The sequence below is a fragment of the Lygodium microphyllum genome, chromosome 4 (assembly GCF_053477565.2).
Source record: "Lygodium microphyllum isolate KBCC chromosome 4, Lygodium_microphyllum_v1.1.10, whole genome shotgun sequence".
Lineage (NCBI taxonomy): Eukaryota > Viridiplantae > Streptophyta > Polypodiopsida > Schizaeales > Lygodiaceae > Lygodium > Lygodium microphyllum.
The window spans coordinates 77,084,880-77,105,068 of record NC_141138.1 but is presented as its reverse complement, the minus strand read 5'-3'; the positions used below and the strand labels follow the sequence as shown (position 1 = coordinate 77,105,068).

General features: G+C 41.2%; 1 protein-coding gene across 4 annotated transcripts; it reads right to left on the bottom strand.

The window, feature by feature from the left end:
- Positions 1 to 285: 285 nt before the first annotated feature.
- Positions 286 to 19,909, bottom strand: LOC148037200 (protein yippee-like At4g27745). Of its 4 annotated transcripts, none has more exons than XM_087676126.1 (3): positions 19,781 to 19,909; positions 18,734 to 18,907; positions 286 to 783 (listed from the first exon to the last, which is right to left on the bottom strand). In XM_087676126.1, the coding sequence occupies exons 2-3, from the start codon at positions 18,815 to 18,817 to the stop codon at positions 556 to 558; spliced, it is 312 nt and encodes a 103-aa protein (XP_087532252.1). In that variant the 5' UTR covers positions 18,818 to 18,907; positions 19,781 to 19,909; the 3' UTR covers positions 286 to 555. The 4 variants fall into 4 exon arrangements, with proteins under 4 accessions (XP_087532252.1, XP_087532249.1, XP_087532251.1 ...); XM_087676123.1 differs by lacking the exon at positions 286 to 783 and adding an exon at positions 798 to 1,776; XM_087676125.1 differs by lacking the exon at positions 286 to 783 and adding an exon at positions 798 to 1,776 and having other exon boundaries at positions 19,732 to 19,787.
- Positions 19,910 to 20,189: the final 280 nt, after the last annotated feature.

Genomic DNA, 20,189 nt, shown 5'->3' with positions numbered 1-20,189 from the left:
CCTTTTTGAATTGTGTGCTTGAATACCTACTCACAAGAGAGGAATTATTGAGAGAGTGCTTTATTGACCACCATGCACTGAATCTTGCCAAACTTTTTGCAAGACCCACACCTTAACGATATCATTCAGAACACCAAACATTCTGAGGAATACCTATGTGATGATGAAGCGTCAGTCCAGATAACCAGAAATATACCACAGTGACAGGTTTAGAATAATTCATGTGCTTCAATACGTTTGGAACTTTTGTTTAAAAGAGCTTCAAATGTGGTTAGTCAACCATGATGTGTGCACAGCAAGAAGCTGTAAGAAATTAAGAGATGGATCATCAATACATCAAAGTACAGAACTGGTCTGCACGCTGACTGTATGCAAATCAATAAATATCAACGTATCTTGTATGCTTTTAATTGTGAGATTCACAAGAAAAGGCATAAGATGCTGGGTTAGAGCTTGCCAGAAATTCTGAGCTTTTACAACTTTACAATGGTGAGACCACATCACATCTGTACACTGTACAATATGCTCTGCATCATACTCTTGAGATGAGCACTTTCACCAATTCTCCCTCATAATTTTTGCCTTCTCAAGAATGTATTTTCCTTCCTTGTACTTCTGGGTCTCTTCATATGCTCTTTCATACCTCCAGCCGAGCAGCTCCTGGCAGTTGCAGCATCGGACATCGGCCACTGTATGCAACCCAGTCAATAGTTGCCTATCCTCTTTAGGCCCTTCCAACACGTTGGTTACAGTTACAAAAAGATAAGCTCTTCCATTTCTACCCTGAAATCACAGCAGAAAGATTAACTATGGGCTCCTTTGCTTTGTTACCAAATGTTGAGAAAGGCCACATTACTGATGTTCAGCCATGGCGCCATTTCCGCAAACAAAACAGTAGTATTATACATGAGTTCACATACAAGTTTCTGTCACATGTCAGGAGGAGAAGCATGAATTCAAAGAAATGAGACATATGAAACAAAGGCACAACATCCCAACAATAACTGCCCACACATTCGGCCGTCCATTTCTACTTTGATTGCATTCCTAGTCTCCTTGCAACAGAGTGTCAATCTGCTCTAATGCATATATGAAAAGAGATTTGACGAGTTCCCATCACCCAGATATAACTATCTGAAGTTTAAAACCTCGTAACCATGCTTGGGTTGCATAAATTTACTCAAATTCTGGTGACATTTTCAGATATGGACTGTATAAAAAGTTGCATGCAGAACAATTACTCCACCACAACTCTGAAATTTTTCTACTTGGACTCTAGTGTGATGGCTTAAACATTCACCACAGATGCACAATTTTATTTTCATGAAGCCATTTTTCATGAAGTCATCAATGTACATTTTTGGGCCTTCACTAGGCCCCAGTTTTTGGCCTCGTGCATTTTTCTGTCCATTTCCTAGTCTGCCTAGTTTTCATCAACACCCTACATTGTGGCTTTCCACTGTATGGTGTATTTCAGTCTTAGCTCATTCATCACTTCTACCTTCATTCTGTTCCGGTTTCCTTCTCATGCTGTGTTATCCACTCCTCTGCATCTCTATTTTCATCATAGTATTGGAGCACATACCTTATCCTGGCCATTAGAGCACACTCAGATGCAGACACTTGTTGTCGATGAAAATGTTGCAGTCTGGATCCACATTTTCGAAACAAAAGTCTTTCATATCTGATCATGTTTGCTGGTATGGCAGCATCGAATATTCCCCAAGCTAGAGAGCCTCTAGTACCTGTTCCTTGCAACCAGTGGAGCAGGCCTTTCTGCATATGAGGAAGAGCAAAGCTGAGAAATACCACTTAAGAGAGCAGGGGAAAACTCTAAACGCAGTGATGGCAATGGCACTTTGGTTGTCAATGAAGATGGAATTGGGGGAGTTAAGAAAAATGCATCTCAGTGAAGATGCAATCAAAGATAGATGGCCTCTTAGGTGGCACCATAGAGTGCTCTGTACTCTGCTTCCATGGGAGAAGCCACAACAATGAAATGCTTATGGCTGGACCAAGAAACAGGAACTGATTTGAGAGAACATATAACCACCACCAGACTTTCGGGTATCCTGGTCTACAGCCCAGACTAAATCTACAAATCCCTGCAAATTCTGTATAGAACTAACATGCCAACCATACATGTAAAATACCACTGAGATATCCCAAGACTCACAAACCACTACTCCAGTGAGATGCAGAAGGTGCAGTAAAATATTGTGAAAGAATGGATGTGCAAAATGCAAGTCTGGCTGAGAACTTGTTAGCCAAAGCAGATGGACCGCTACATCATGGGATGTAGTGTCAAGATTGTAAAAATTACACGGCGCAACAAATAGAATCTGAGAAAAAGATAGAGAGTACACAACAGATAAGAGGAGGATTCAAAAATTCTTTAGCTCCAAATAACTAATACAAAGATGGCTCTATCCACCCGTGCGCTTCCACTGTGAAGCTTAGATGACAATCTAGACAAAAGATAGGTGAAGAGCTTAAGGCTAGCTGAAACAACTCTGACTGGGTGAAAGATAGACGATGGATGGCTATGAAGGGGTTTAGCTTTTATAGCCCGTGAAGGCGATTAGGTCAACTTGACCAACCTACCATATGAGCCTCCACTAGTCGGCCAAGGAATATTCCCTTTACCATCGGGCCGGGGGTAGGGGCCCCTCATAACTCCCTTACCCCGCAACTCGATGCAATGTACCTCGAGTTGCTACCAGCTTAACTACTCTGTCTAACCCAAAGATTAGACCCACAACGGTCACCTTTTTGCCATCCGATCACATAGACCTCATCTGACATACAAGTCAAGACTCAACCAATATCCGGGCTCACATATAGCTTCTCCTCATAATGGGGGCCTTACAACTTTGAGCACCATGGATCATTGGTGGCACCTTATGAGGGTGGGGCATTGAGCATATCTAACACCCCCCCATCAATGTCCACCCACAAGTAAACTATCTTCTCGGCCCAATGCCGAGTCTCTAAAGATGAACTTGAAGCAGATCCTTCATAAGTGCATTGGTGAAGATATCCACTCCATTCTCCTCTGTTGGACGGTAGACCAATTCCACTATCCCATCCTCGATCAAATCACACACATAGTGATACTGGATCTCTATATGTTTGGTGCACGCATGAAACACTGGATTTTTGGCAATGGCAATGCAACTCTGACTGTCACATCTCAGCACAGTTGGTTCTTCATCCTGCACTCCCATATGCCATAGGATCCTTCGTAACTATACTGCTTTACATGCAACAAAACAAGCTGCCTTGTACTCTGCTTCAATAGAAGACAATGCCACTATTGGCTGCTTCTTACTAATCCAAGAGAAAATTCATGAACAAAGAGAAATAATAACCAAAAACTGACTTCCTGGAATCACTGTCTCCTGCCCAATCTGAGTCAAAGTTCCCCACACGAGAAGTTCCGGGACCGAATGTAATACCATAGTCAAGAGTTTCCTTCAAGTATCTGAGCACCTACATTCCAGCTTTTCAATGACTCTCATGAGGTTTGTTTGAGAAACTTCTCAAAACACCAACAACAAAACTGATATCTGGTTTGGTGTTACACAAGTAGATCAAACTACCGACTAACCTCCTATACCTCCCAATGTCTGCTAGTGTTGATGTATCCTCAACAGATAACTTTGCATTCACCTCCATAGATGTAGCTATCTCCTTGCACTTGATCATGCCAAATGCCTTCAAGATCTCCCATCAATACTTCTTCTGAGAGATGAAGATCTGGCTCTTGCCAGACTTCAATCCCCAAACAATAGTACAACAAGCCCAAGTCTGTCATTTCAAACTCAGAACTCAAAGCTTTTCGAGTTTGGTTGATCATATCTTCATAGTCACTTATAATAAGAGAGTCGTCCACATATTAGACAATTACTACAGACTTTTCACCATCCCTATAAACATACAAGTTAGTATCTAAAGCACGTCTTTTGAAGTTTAAGCTTAAAAAGAACTTATCTATCCGCTGGTACCATGCTCTAAGGGCTTGTTTTATCTCATACAATGCTTTCTTCAACTTACATACTTTGTTCTCAGAATGGGGGGCCTCAAACCCTAGTGGCTGAGCCACGTACACCTCCTCCTTGAGGTCACCATTTAGGAACGCTGACTTAACATCCATTTGGTAAACTAGCCACTGCTTGTGGGTGGCCACTGCAAGTATTGTGCGAATAATGATCATTCTGGTAGTTGGGGCAAATAACTCTTGAAAATCAAACCCTTCAACCTGTGAAAATCCTTGAACAACCAGTCTGGCTTTGTATTTTTCTAAGGTACCATCAGCCTTGTACTTTACCTTCCATATACACTTGGTGCCAATAACCTTCCGCTTTACTGGCCGATCCACTACCTCCCAAGTGTCATTCTTCATTATGTTGTCATACTCGGCTTGCATAGCTGTCTTCCATGCTAGATCTACAAGTGCTTCTTCTAAGTTAGTTGGCTCATTTACTTCTTTCATAATCTCAACCATCAAGGCCATATTGACTATGTGAGTAGAAGCCCTCCTTTGCTCCTCTATTATCTGAGACCTCCTTGGTCCGTCTACCTTCTCCTCAATAGATGTAGGCATAGGATTATTGTGGTCATAGAGCTACTTCACCCAACGCGGCAATGGCTTTTCCGGTGGGGTGATGGTAGGTTGGTGAACTTTTTCCTCATCATCTGAAGATGATGCTTCCTCCTCAAGGATAGGGACAGCTCTCGAGATAGGTTCATAGTGGACTACTTCTTCGCTTGATGATAAAGTAGAAGAACTTACATTCTCCTCCTCCACTATATGCGGCTGCTTTTTAAACACCACATCACGGCTTGCGATGATCTTCTTTGTCTCTTGGTCATATAATTTGTAAGCCTTTTGCTCATCACTATAACCCAATAACATACATTTTATGCTTTTTGGTTTTAACTTGCTTCTCTTCTCATCTGGAACATGTGCATAACATTCACATCTAAAATTCTGAAATGTGAGACAGATGGTTTCTTACCAGTGTAAGCCTTATGAAGTGTTTTTCCCTTGAGAGCCTTTGTATAGCTCCGATTTAGAATATAGACTGCAATATTAACAGCTTCAGCTCAAAAATGATTAGGCAATCCCTTGCCCTTTAGCATGCATCTTGCCATCTCCACAATGGTGCGATTCCTACGTTTTACAATACTGTTCTACTCAGGTATGTGAGGCGTCATCAATTGACACTTGATCCATTTGCTCTTGTAAAAGTCTTCAAACTCCTTTGAGTTGAACTCACCACCACCATTTGTTCTAAATTTCTTCACACTTTTCTCTGTTCCATTTTCAACAAGTTTTAGACATTCTTTAAACTTACCGAAAGCTTGAGCCTTATCACAAAGAAAGTACACCCACATCTTCCTACTATAGTCATCGACAATCAACATAAAATAAGAAAATCCCCCCAAGGCCTATATAGACATCTTACTACACAAGTCAGAATGGACCAACTCTAGAGGAGCATGTGCTCTATTCTTGCTTTCTTGTGGAAATGTCTTTCTCTGTTGCTTGCCCATCATACAAGCTTCACATGGTTCCTTCAATTCAATCACTACAAGAAGGTAAGCAACCATACCTTGCTTGTGCATCTCCTTCAACATTGCAAATCCGATGTGTCCAAACCTTTCATGCCAAAGCTTACTTGTACCCACTCCAGTGGTGACTGGAAGAGCACTTAGCTCATATAGGTTGTTCATTGTTTCTCATTTGCCAACAACTTTGCCAACACTGTCGAGAATTTCTGCACATGTCTTCTTGAATTTCACTTCATGACCAAGATCAGTTATGGCAACAACAACTGATAACAGATTTCTTCTAATTTCGGAAACATACAACACATTTGAAAGCTTTTTGACTTTACCATTTGCAGCAACAAAAGAAATAGTACTTGTACCCGCAATAGAGCATTTTGCATCATTTCCAACCGTCACAGTGATGGATTCTTGTAGAGGTTGCATAGAACTGTATAGACCTTTCTTGTTGGTCATGTGACGGGAGGCCTCACTACTCAACACCCATGAGTCAATGGTAGATTCTTTTTGTGCCGAGGAGCACACTTCTTCAATGGTCGCCATGAATAACTCCAACTCTGCTTCAGCCGTATTCACTGTCTCTTTCCCTTTACTTTTAAGAGTACCATTCTTTTCATCTGTCTTCTTGACATGACAATCTGCGATTGCATATCCTTTCTTCTTGCAATAGAAGCACTCTCATTGAAACTTCTTCTTACCACCCTTCTTCTTTTTGTCACCATCATTTTTTGTGGAGTAACCACCTTTACCTTTTGCATTGGCAGAAAATGCAACATCTCCATTGTTGCTTCCTTCTTGGGCTTTCAGTCTCAACTCCTCCTCCATCAATAATGCACAAAACTCCTCAAAACTCAAAGCTTGAGGTCTCACCTAAGTATTAAGAGCGGTTACTAGTCCATCAAACTTTTGTGGACAAATCCGAAGACACCTCCGAGCTAGCTCCTCACTAGTCTTTTGTATCCCAACGCTAGCCATCTGGTCACGCAGATTCTTAATCCGAGTGATGAATGCTTCAATCGTCTCTCCTTCAACAAACTTCTCCACTACTAGTTGATTCTCTAAGTTTTGAATCCTTGTTTGGTTTCGTGTTCCTTACTGACTCCTCAGTGTTGAGATTCAGCAATCACACTCACTAAACAGCCTCTTTGTATGGAGCTTCAGGGCCAAGGACATACAGGCTAACCTATCCCATATGCACAGTGGTGCCTACTGCAGTTTCCTACTTTCCTATAAAGCATTGTACTTGCTTCCTTTTCTTAATGCAATGATAGTATTCTTTTCTTTTCAGTGAAGTGTCAATGTCATTGTCCACATACACAAGATTGTGTTTATGAGTCCAAGTCTCAATATTGAAACCTAATTCACTTGTGTAACAAACAGTGTCTTTGTCTTCTCCATCATGAGTCCACACTTCTCCTTCCATCCACCATAACTCACTGCCATGCTCTAGATCCCGCATGTTTCTCAACATGGTATCAGAGCCCAGTCGGGCATGGCTCAGCTCGGCTTAGCTCTCCTCTGCCCTCTCTCAGCTCATGTTAATCTCTGGTCAGCTTAGTTCCATCCCATGACTTCATCTCCCAACTCTACCCTCACTTAAGCTTCTATGGCAGCCATAGCCAGCGGCACCCTGTCAGATTGAGCTGCTTATATCTCATTCCACAGGTTAAATCTCTTGGAGCTTCCTTCTGGAAAAGTATTCCCCAACTCACAAAGCTTCCCTGTATCACATCAATCTATGACATTTGGCTATCTGAAGCTCAGCATTGTGAAAATTCCCAGTCACTGCCATAGTCTTCAACTGTGACCTGCAGGACATACCCCCCATGGAGCCTTCATATCTCTCTTTGTAAAGCATATCTTTATGAACTTTCTTCTAGACATATCTTCCTCTACTTAGGGCGCTCCCTCCTGGCACAACAATCGACCACATCGGTGATCTACAGCCCTGGCATTGCAGACATTCGACATCGCTGCCCAAATCTGCGCCGTGTCTGTTCGTCCACTCTGCGCGCGCCATACAGGCCACGATCTTGACGAGGAGGATAGGGCTTTTGAAGAGCTTGAAGTAAGCTTCATTTCCATAAAAAAAGTTTTGGAAATGATCAACCATAGCTCTTGCAATCTGCAAAAAACTAGGCCCCTATCTAAAACCCTAAACTGTCAGCCATAGCCAAAATCTCTCAAGGTTCTTTTTTTCTCATTTTTCTCACTCCTAACACTAAACCAAGCTAAATCCCACTCTAATCCATTGACCCAGCATCAAATCAAGGAGAGGAAGGACCTGAGAAGATTAAAGAACGACCGAACGATCCCCCGAACGATCCCGAATAAGAAGAATCAAGCTCAACATCAACACTGACATAGTGTGTTTTCACACTGTCATTAATTGTGTCTCTTGACACATTGCAATCTGCTCTTCTACTGATAAAATCTCAGAATTCTGGTGTTGATTTGCTGTTGATCTTGCAACCTCAACATGGGAAAAGACTCTCCAAATGCTCGATTCAAAGGAGTCGGATTCCACACTTGGCAAACCCGCATCAAGCTCATCCTGATGAAGAAGGGTCTTTGGGCCATCACAAATGGCAAAGAGAAGAAACCTCGAGATGCAAACCTTGCAGTTACTTGGCAGAAGAATGATGACAAGGCACAAGCCATCATCAAACTGGAATTGGACGACAGCTACATCCATCATGTGGATGCCTGTGACACGTCCCATGACACTTGGGATAAATTGGATACCCTATTTGGTGCACAGTCAAAGTCATCTAAGTATGGTCTATTAATTGAATTTTTCCGACTTGATATGAAGCCTCATACATCCCTGGCATCCCATCTGAACTACATGGAAAGCCTGCTTACTCAACTTGCAGGAATAAAGTTAAAAATGGATGAAGATGTTTGTATTGGTGTCTTGCTGAAAAGTCTGCCTCCTGCCTATGATAATGTATCAACCACTCTAACCAATATGCCTGATCCTCAACTTGTTGATATTAAAGCCTCTCTGTTAGAAGAAGAAAAGAAACTTAAAAGCAAAGAAGAGCCCAGCACTTCAAAGGATGAACAAATGTTATATGTAAACAACAGATACAAAGGTAAAAAGGAACCGCTTTTCTGTGACTTCTACAAAAGGACCGAACATACTGAGAAGTTCTGTCATGCTAGAAAGAGGTCCCAAAAGGCCTATCTTGCAGCTGTGAAAGAAGAAGAAGACCATGGACCAAAAGATGAAGAAGAAGATGAAGATGAAAACCACCAGGATCGGAAGAACAAGACTCATCAGTCCTTCTACTCTCATTACTCTGATAGACTGTTTTAAAAGCCTTGTACTTCCTTGCCCTAATGCTTCCTGCCATAAGCTTTGTAAACTCCTCATGTAACTTGGCATTACAGTCCCTGTACACTTTGTGAGGCCCCTGTTACAGCCTCTGGATGTCCATCATGTTTTGGTGCCCACACTTAGCCTTTTCTGCGACAGCCTCTGGTATCTACCATGTTTGTGGCGTGCCCACACTTTACAGGTGGTTCTCATTACAACCTCTACACACTTTGTGCCTTTCTAGTTGTGATTAAGGAGGGGTGTTGAGATTCAGCAATCACACTTACTAAACAGCCTCTTTGTATGGAGCTTCAAGGCCAAGGACATGCAAGCTAACCTATCCCATATGCACAGTGGTGCCTATTGCAGTTTCCTACTTTCCTATAAAGCATTGTACTTGCTTCCTTTTCTTAATGCAATGATAGTACTCTTTTCTTTTCAGTGAAGTATCAATGTCATTGTCCACATACACAAGATTGTGTTTATGAGTCCAAGTCTCAATCTTGAAATCTAATTCACTTGTGTAACAAACAGTGTCTTTGTCTTCTCCATCATGAGTCCACACTTCTCCTTCCATCCACCATAACTCACTGCCATGCTCTAGATCCCGCATGTTTCTCAACACTCAGTACATTCCAAGTCTCTAATGCTTTGGTTGTATACTGAATCAAAGTCAAAACACTGTCAAAACAACTTGTAACTAAGGCACAAAATGCATCTGCGTTCCTTCGTTTCCAAGCTCGTAGAAAATCTGCATTCAGAGGAATCATCACACTAGAATTCGATGGGTCGGGGATAGGCTATGGTTCTGCGTCAGTCCCCAGCACAATCTCCAAAAGCTCATAAGAATCAAGGATAGTTATAATTTTAAACTTCCATAAGGTGTAGTTTGTACCATCTAACTTACCTTTACTGAAGGTTGGTGGACGAATCCTCAATGTTTGAATAGCCCGTACAGCAGCACCACAACCTACACCGCTTCCTAATGCGCTAGAACCGCTTCCGGAAGACGACATCGTTCCTCTTTGCTGTTGAAGCCTTTGCCTCTTGTACACTCTTCGATCCCTAGAGCCCCCTAGGCTCTAATACCCTGTAAAAATTACACAGCGCAACGAACAGAATTTGAGAAAAAGATAGAGAGTACACAATAGATAAGAGGAGGAAAAAAATTTTCTTTAGCTCCAAACAACTAATATAAAGATGGCTCTGTCCACCCATGCGCTTCCACTATGAAGCTTAGATGGCGATCTAGACAGAAAATAGATGAAGAGCTTAAGGCTACCTAGAATAACTCTAACTAGGTGAAAGATAGATAATGGATAGCTGTGAAGGGGTTTAGCTTTTATAGCCCATGAAGACGATTAGGTCGGCCCTAACCGACCTACCATATGAGCCTCCACTAGTCGGCCAAGGAATATTCCCTTTATCGTCGGGCCGGGGGCACGATCCCCAGACCCCAAAATAGGGGCCCTTGATAACTCCCTTACCCCGTAACTCAATGCAATATGCCTCGAGTTGCTACCAGCTTAACTACTCTATCTAGCCCAAAGATTAGATCCACAACGGTCACCTTTTTGCCATCCGGTCAAATAGACCTCATCTGACATACAAGTCAGGACTCAACCAATATCCGGGCTCACATATAACGTCTCCTCATAATGGGGTCCTTACAGCTTTGAGCACCATGGATCATTGGTGGCACCTTATGAGGGTGGGGTATTGAGCATATCTAATAAAGATTCTTGATTAATTTAAAGTCAGATCAAATGGGATGTCCATTGATCTAACAACATCAGGAAAGCATCTAGTTAACCAACTGCAAGGTATATTTTTGCCTTGATACAAATATACCATTGATTAGGTCATCCACATAAAGCACAATGTGTGAAACCCCCTCTTAATCTTCATACTTACAAATGTGGATCATAAGGAGAGGGTTTAAAAAACTGGTCCTTAAAGAAGCGATGAATTCAATGATACTACACCCACAGAGCTTGTTTCAGCCCATAAAGAGCTTTCTTCCAGTGAAGACCCTTATTCCCATAGCCAAGAATAGCAAAGTCATGTAGCTGAGCCATAAGTCCTCCAAAATACCATTCAGAAATGTGCTTTTTACATCCATCTAACACAATGGCTACTTATAATAGGTAGCCGAGCTCAAAAGGAGGCGGATGGGCATCAAATGGGCTATAGGGGAAAATGTCTCCTTCAAGTCGAAATCTTTTGACAAAAGCATCGCACTACTACGTGAGCCTTGTACTTGTCCAAAGTACCATCTGCCTTGTACTCAACATAAAAAATCCACTTCATGTTGATCTACTTCCTCTAGCAAGGACAATCAACAAGATCCCAAGTCCTATTTTGGCCATACTCTCTAGTTCATACTCCATAACTGAATGCCTCGAGAGCCTCCTTCAACGTCTCACGCTCACTATGCGCAAGATAATACAACCGCAAAGGCTAATTCATTAAAGTGCAATGAAGAAGTAAGCCTTGGGAAGCATCTAGGACCATTTGAGGGAGTGTTAGAAGGAAGTATACATGAGTCACACAAGACCTACCAGTACTAGCCCAACGAGTCCCTCAGAGGTTGACTAGAAGGGGAGGGGGGGGCGGCGCTCTTCAATGGGATCAAGAGTAGAAACTAATTTGAGCTCACTAGGCACAAAAGAGGGTATTTCATCAATAGATGGAAGAGAATTTAGGACACTCCTCTCATCAAAGGTGATGCCTCGTTGAGTGTAGATCTTATTTGTTCGGGGATCAAACACCCAATAAGCCTTTGCCTCTAAAGAGTAACCCACAAAAATGAGTAACTTTGATTTGAGCAAGAGCTTCAACCACTTGTCATTTGGAGTGTACATGTAGGCAATACACCCAAAGATGTGTAGATAGGCAAGAGAAAGCCTTCACAAGCCGTCCTACATAACAGGGACACTTATCACTCAGCCATTTTCCCTCTCAAGTGTTGGAGTAATCAAAACAAAACAAACACCTACATCCCTAGAGAACATAAGACCCCCACCCACAAGTGAGTTTTTCCACACTCTACAGAGTACTAAGGAGTGTTGGGCTGGGAATCCCAATGTTGTGAACCACCATATTCCATAACACGTCCAGCTATTACAAGCACGAAACCACAACATACATATTTCATTAGTCTCAAATCTAAAAACAAACATTACCATAGAAACATTGTTTTTCACTCACTTTTTAACATATACAGCATAGACTATATCCCTTCATCAATTCTCGTATTCTTGTTTAAAAAGAAATCATAATTCTAGTATGTTTCACCCTAATAGTAAATTTAAGTAAATTCTAACCACATACAATTTATAAGGCAAAAGACTCATTTTACATGCTTTTCTAATATCCGAAGCCTCTTTCTTTAATTACATTGAAGTGCACATGAGTAACCACATAAGGTAAATAAAGATTTTATGAAATTTTAGACAAAACTCAAAGATTTAGAATTACCATTTTTCCCTTCACCAAATCTAAGTATCCTCTATGGACCAATCCATTGTTGTTACGGGGAATGACTGCAACTTCGAGTTGCTATGTGATGACTAATTCTTTGGGTTGAATGGGTTTAGAAACAACTTCAAGGTGTGCTTCAGTTTCAGATTAAGGTTCAACAACAACGACCACTTCATCACACATGGGAACCCCCCCACAACGTCTCTATATCTCTTGGGAGCCATGGTTGAAACAGCTCATGGATCTTCATATAAAGGAAAAGATTAGTGTGTCTATATGTCTGAATGAATTTCATTCTATTTTCAGCCAATTCACTTTGCAAGCCACTTTTTCTCAGTGTTGGCTTCTTGATTGGAGGGCTTCTTTCCATGCTACCCTGCATAGGGATTGGTTTCATTCCTATCACATCATGACAGGTATGGGCATATCCCATAAAGCAAATATCGGATGTATTGGCTACCTTTTAGTGTTGGCTTGCTCTTATTGAGAACTAATCTAGATATAGGTTGAAATGCCCAAGGTCAAATAATGGGGGTGAATATGTCTCTAAAGCATTTGAGCAGTTTTCCAATGCGCAAGGTATTAAGCGTCAATTGACCGCCACTTACATCCCATCCCAAAATGGTATTGCAAAGCACTTGAATAGGACAATTCAAGAGAGAGACCATAGTATACTTAGCTAAGCAGGCTTAACGTAGCATTTTTGGACTAAGGCAGTTACTATTACCGTACACTTAATAAACAAATCCACATGTACTGCTATAGGTTGTCAAGTTGCAAAGGCGGTATTGTCTGAAAAACTTTCATCATATGCTAAATCACGTGTCTTTGGATGTGAGGCTTTTTGCCATGTTTCCAAGGATAAATGTAATAAGTTGGATCCTAAATCAGTGAAGTGCATCTTTCTTGGTTATGTGGGAAGGTCATACGTAGACATGATGTTGTTTTCCATGAGAAGATGTATAAGCAACTTGAGCAAGTAGTTAAAATACACAAGGTGATATTTTAAGAGGAGCCTTCTCTTACTATACAGCCAGCTAGACAGCCTGCAAACTGATGTTCCAATAGCCCATGATCATTATGTTGGACAGGATGTACAAACCCCACAACCTCTGTTTTGAGACAATCTACTAGAGAGAGATGTCAATCTGATCAGCTTGAGCCCTCCATGGACTATGTTATAGGAACAAATTCTGGTGAGCCCCTTACTTATGAGGAGGCCATACGCAAAGGTAATAGTCACTCTTGGAAGAGGGCCATGCAATCAGAATATGACTCATTGCAAAAAACCATACATGGAATTTAATTCATTTACCCAGTGTGAAACATGCATTACTATACAAGTAGGTATACAAGTTAACGAGTACCCCTAGATGCCCCAAGCCAACATATAAGGTTAAGTCGATTGCTAAAGGTTTTAAGCAAAAGCATGGTGTTGACTTTGATGAGGTCCTTTCTCTTGTAGTCAAGATGACTACCCTACACTTGGTGTTGGCCTTGATTGCTCACTTAGATCTTGATCTCTATCAGATGAATATTAATACAGCTTTCTTACATAGGAACTTGCATGATGAGATTTATATGCGACAGCCTAAGGGCTTTCAGAAAAATGGCAAGGAACACCCAGTGTGCAAATTGAGAAAGATTCTCTATGGTTCTAAGAAGCACCTAGAAAATGGTATCAAAGTTTGATGCATTTATGCGGTCCCAATCTTACTCCTTTATGTGGATGATATATTGATTGCTAGGAGAGCTTATGATGAGTTGAATGCTTGAAAACTCAACTCAAGAAGAGCTTGAGATGAAGAACATGGGACAGGTCTCACATATTCTTGGAATGCGTATCACGCACAATCACTCTACGAGACTCCACTTGTCACAAAAGGAGTACATACAAAAGGTCCTTAAGTGCTTCCATATAGAGAATGTTAAGCCTATTGGCTATCCTTTACCTTTCTATATGAAGGTTAGTCAAGCAAATTGTCCCCACTCAAATGAGGAGAAAGCCAAAATGACTAAGATCCTTATGTATCCACAATGGGTAGTTTGATGTATACCATGGTAGCCACTCGTCCAAACATAGCATTTGCAATGAGAGTTGTGGCGTACTATATGGCTACACTTGGCCGATAACATTGAGACACTGTGAAGGGTATCATGATGTATCTAAAAGATACTACAGATATGAGCATTTGCTATGGTGGTTAGGATACTATAGTCATCGGTTACACTTACCCCAACCATACAAGACATGCAGATAATAGGAAGTCCACCTTTGAATATATCTTCACTTTTGGTGGAGGTATTGTTTCTTGGATGTCCAAGATGCAAAAATACATGGCCTTATCTACTACTGAGGTAGAATATGTTGCAACCACTGAGGCTTGCAAGGAGTCCCTATGGTTAGATTTCCTAGTGACAGACTTGAGTATTATTGTTACTCCTACATTGCATTCAGATTCTATAAGTGCTATTCAGTTGGCCAAGAATCCGGAGCTTCCATGTGAAGACAGCACATTGAGGTGCGCTATCACTCGTCAAGGAGATGATAGAGGACAAGTCTATTGAGCTTGTCAAGATCTCAACAAACAAGAATCCTGCAAATCTGCTCACTGAAAGTCTATTGAGCTTGTCAAGAAATCCTTCCTTAGGAAAATGATGGATAAGATGACATCTATTCCTCATCCTATTGTACTTTCTATACATTTGTACTTTATCACTTTTTCTTATTCTCTCCTTACTAGAAGCGCATTCACCTTTAAGTGAAAGGTTATCGGAGATAAGGTACCCTCTACCTACGTCACCCTATATTTACTTCATATACTCTGACTGCACACTTGTACACTACAAGTGGCGAGCACCCATTACTATTACTTTATTCTTTATTCTTTCAATGACTATTGAATAAGAAAAGGTTGGTCACACATTGTGATTGTTAAAGAGTTCCCACATACGGTGTCTCTCTCTCTTGCTCCATCCGCTATAGCTCTTGCTTTGCTTTTTCTTCCGCTTGTGTGCTTCCACTCGGGCTCTAACTTTCAGCTTTCATCTCAATATGGTGGTCATGAGGAGGCTTTTGTAACTTCAAAGAGGGGTGATAGGAAGAGAAAGAATTCCAAAGTCGGCGGCACTTAGCGGCCGTTAAAGCCAAGAGACGCCAGCGACGCATTAAAGAGTTGACGTGTGTAGAAGCAAAATGACACATAAGCGGAGAGAATGTCCCACTGTAGGCAACGGTCTATATAAAGAAAAGGAGCAAATAATTGTTGTTGTTCAAGCATATGCACAACCTTAGAGGTTAAGTATCAAAGGATTCTCTTGCTTCACTACCATATTCCTCCCGAGCCCCTTTTGCCAATCTCTCTTGACTGGCATTCTAAGTGCTCTCTATCAATAGAGCCTATATTGTATCATCCACAGTCAATACATTTGGCAGTAATACTACCTTGGTCTTGTATCTAGTACTTGTTTAGTACTTATGATTCAGCATTAGCTATTCCTGCAGTCCTGTGTTGTGACCGTATCGGTTCCTAATATTTATATTGTCCTTATTTCATCAATATATTTTGGATAGAACTTTGAATACATTTATTATTTAATCTCTTTTTTGTGATTATGTCTCATTCCGCAACCGGGACGCTGACTATCGAAAGTGATGTCAGTGTCCACTTGTATCATCTCTAAGTATGCACGTTGTCTATCATGTGTGGCAAAAGTGCTTGGATAACCGATTACAAAGACCAAGGCCCAATGCTATAAGTGTTTTGGTAAAAAGAGACATCTATGCAAGGATTCCAAGGAAGGTATCGCAGAAGGAGAAGAAAAAGACGGCAAAGTAGCATACAACCTCCTTTGACGAGTCATCATCTTCATCCTCCTTCTACTCCGAGCCATAAATCTAGCAAAGGCAAAGAACAAGTTGTGTAAGGGTTCATTTGTAGTAACTCGCAAAAGTGCCAAAGAGGGAGTGCGAAAGGGTAGTGGAGATGGGGAAGTTGAGCCTCATCTATACATTCCACACAAGTGTAAAGGACCCAAAGAGGGATTTTCCATTATACATCAATAGTCTACAGAAGTATCGCTAATATAAATCTTGGAACTAGGATTGACATCCAAGTTCATGATGGGTTGTTTCTTAACAAAGAGTGGTATGGTCATGTATGCTACTCCAAAGACATTGTTGATAGATATAGAGAGCTACTAGGACTCCTTCCGGTTTTCAAGAGCTGGTATGATCGACATTGATGTCAGGTTCTCTCTGAGGCACCTTGGTGGTGGCTCGCACACCTACTGCTTGGGTATCCATGCTCCTATCTAAGTGTCATTGTTGTATGTACTATGTTGAGTCATTATCATTGTATATTGCATTGTACCGAATCACCCATGATCTAAGAGAGGGTGTTAGCAAATATTGTCAATTCTGTGCATGTATCAATGGGCTGGGCATTTATCTTTTCCAATGCAATGTGGTCACCTGATTTATGGGCGCTTGTTTCTGTACAATCTTCATATTTCTTTGCAGTGCCTCTCTTCTTTCTTGTGTTTGTGCAGTCTATTACACCAGATTCTCACACTTCCATCCCTACACCCACTTTTGAGTTCTGATAGTAGATGCTCCACATAGATGGCCAAACAGTGCAAGAAGATAAGCATTTTATGAGTGCAGGGCAGCAACATATCATCGCCAATAATGGGCAGCTGTCGCCCCCTCTTAGATGGCTGATATTTGTGGCAAATCTACACAAAACAGCAAGGTATGTGTGTTCTGCTTTTCATAGAACCTCTAGGTCCTCTCATTTGGCAATGATAGCATATAAGAGAGTGCAAAGAAAAAGACACAAACAAGGAGAGAGAAGGGAAGAGAGCTGATATAAATGCACAAAATAAAAGGAAAGAACTGCACTAATCTGGAAACAGAATGCTGAAAGCAATGTGGATTGTGCCTGCACACAGCCCAAGGTGTCAGTGAGGGCACTGGATCAGGCTGATAACGGAGAGAATGTTGAACCTGCAAGAGATGGATTGGAAAACCTGCTGCAAAAGCATGCCCTAAAATGGGCCACCAGCATATATAATGACCACCTGCAGAAAATAACTGGCTATCTGCATAAATCGCTGCAGCTACCAGGTCTAAACCTGATTGCCAGCATTCCGCATGTGAACACAGCCGGGGCAGCACTATAATCGAAATGCACTGGCTAAAATAGAAGGCAGCCAGCATGAACACACTCACAAACAATCTAAAACCGAAATGCACACTAATGAATCCTCTAGAAACAGTTAAGAGCTCCTCCATCTTTATCAAACCCTAACAGAGCTCACAACTACAAGATGACAGCATGAATTAAAAGATAGATTCATATGTTAAAGTTTGATTGTTTTATAAGAACAAAGGTGGGTAATGATCAGCAGGCCAGTCAAATCCATGGGCAGTAAGCCTAAATGGGCTGCCCAAATACATCTATGATGGTCACCATCCAGCACTACATGCATTGCCACAATTGACCATTCACAGCTTATACATTCATTTTACTGCATGGAGCACCTATCAAAATTACCATATAGTTAAAAATATATGTTATATTCTCTCTCTTGGACATGCACTCTCCTCTCAATTAGCCATGCTTTCTTTAACCACTATCAATGATCAAATCTGCAAAAAGCCCAATCCTGATATTGTCAATGGGGACCCCCCACATCATTGATACAGGCAACAAAGCATGTCAACCTAAGATATGTGTCCAGCTGAATTGATTACGCAGGGAAGTCGCTTTTGCTGGACCAGTTCTTGAGAAACTTGAAACATGTAGACATTCTCTCTGTGGCCACAATTCAAACACTGTCCCATCATTGACTTAAAAGAGGAGCCATCATTATTTCTGTGGTAATTGGTGCTCTGCATAGCTCTAGACTTGTAGAAGGACCACATGTAAAAACAGGTCTGGTAAACTGCCCCCACATGTAACCACAGGTCTGACCAAATTGTTCTTAACTTTTCTGAAAATTCTCAATCGAGGTTTGTGAAAAGGAAAAGCTGTCCTAAAATGTATGCCTCAGAAGTATAAAATAGGCAGAGCAAAGTCAAAGAAACCTCCCAGGATGGTCCAAAGCAGGGGCAAAAATCCCAAAACAATTCAAGCCAGAAACATGATTTTTGTATGTATACCTGTGATCTCTAAAATAACTGAAAAAGCAGCAGGTACAGAACTTTTAACATTGCCCATGCAATCTTAACAGACATCATAACATACCACTGCAATTATCTTCAGCATGGCTTTAATATCATATGCGTAAGTTCCATCATCATGGCTTCAAACATGATTACACAAATACAAAAAGGCATCAGTGGATTACATGAAAGGATTTGGAGATAACATCATCATGATGCGCCACAAGGCAACGGCAATTGATGCAGCTGTACACTCGAGGACCATCCATGGATTTCCTCTAAAGAAGTCTGTACAAACAAAAACGTTTTTCTGATGGCAAAATGGTTATCAGACTGGCTGCCCAAATTTCATCGATAACCTGCAATCAAAAAAGAAAGATTGTAAAATTGAGGAAAAAAAGTTGGAGGAAAGAATTTAACCAAGGTTGCGACAGATCAGTGGCCAACAAAATCAGTTTAATCTCGTTAATGAACGAAAGATTGTAAAAATCCAGAAAAGGCAGCCTGAGGAAAGCATGAAAGCTCTAAGTTCCGCAGATTAGTGACCAGCAAAATCAGTTTAATCTTCTGGATGGAACGGATTAAGAAGCTCATCCAGATTTAATGGCCGACTAAATAAGTTTAATATTCTGAATGAAAGGAAGCTCGAAGCTGCTAACGGATTAGGGGCCGACAAAATCAGTTTAATCTTCTAAATGGAAAGGATTAAAGCTCGCGATCAGTGGCCAACAACATAATTAAGACCATAATCTCCATTGAGAAGCTCGAAGTTGTCAGAGATTAATGGCCGACAAATCAGTTCAATACTCTGAATGGAAGGAACTCAGAAGCTCGCAGCTGCTACAGATTAATTGCCGAAACAATCAATTTAATCTTCCAAGTCAAACCGATTAGAGTTCACAACAGAATCAAAATCGTAGTAATCTCCATTAAGAAGCAGTGCACAACATGAAGCGAACTAAAGCTCGAAACTAGTGGCCAACAACAAGAAAATAAGAAACTCGAAGCTGCTACAGATTAATGGCCGACAAATTTAGTTTAAACTTCAGAATGAAACGGATTAAAGCTCGGGATCAGTGGCCAACAACAGAATGAAACTCATACTAATCTCCAATAAGAAGCAGTGCACATGAGATGAATTAGAGCAAGAGATCAGCGGCCAACAGCAAGATCAAAATCATACTCAGAAGCATCAAAATCATATGAACCTGCGGCAGCGGACTGACGCATACCTGTGCATCGGCCCATCAACGAGAGGCGCATGCTGCTACCAATGATGAAGCAGGAAGCTTGAGAGAGAGAGAGAGAGAGAGAGAGGAGAAGTTAGTTTACGAAAAAAAAAAGAGAGGAGAAGTTAGAACATACCAGTGCCAAAAAGCAACTGCATTTTTGTAAATAAAAATAGCAACAAAAAAAAGTAAATTGTGTTTTTAAATACCAAAAACGTGACGTCAGAGGGGGCGCGCTTGAATTTTGTTTTTTTTTCGTTTTTTTTAAAAAGCAAGAAAGGAAAAGGACGCTTAGGACAAGTATTATGAAGGAAACGTTAGTCCACGTGGCGAGTTGCTGGTTTCAGGCAAACCGCTTTCAGTGTGCCTTTGCTGTGTTCCTATCGTGATTCGTAACCCCATTCATAAACTT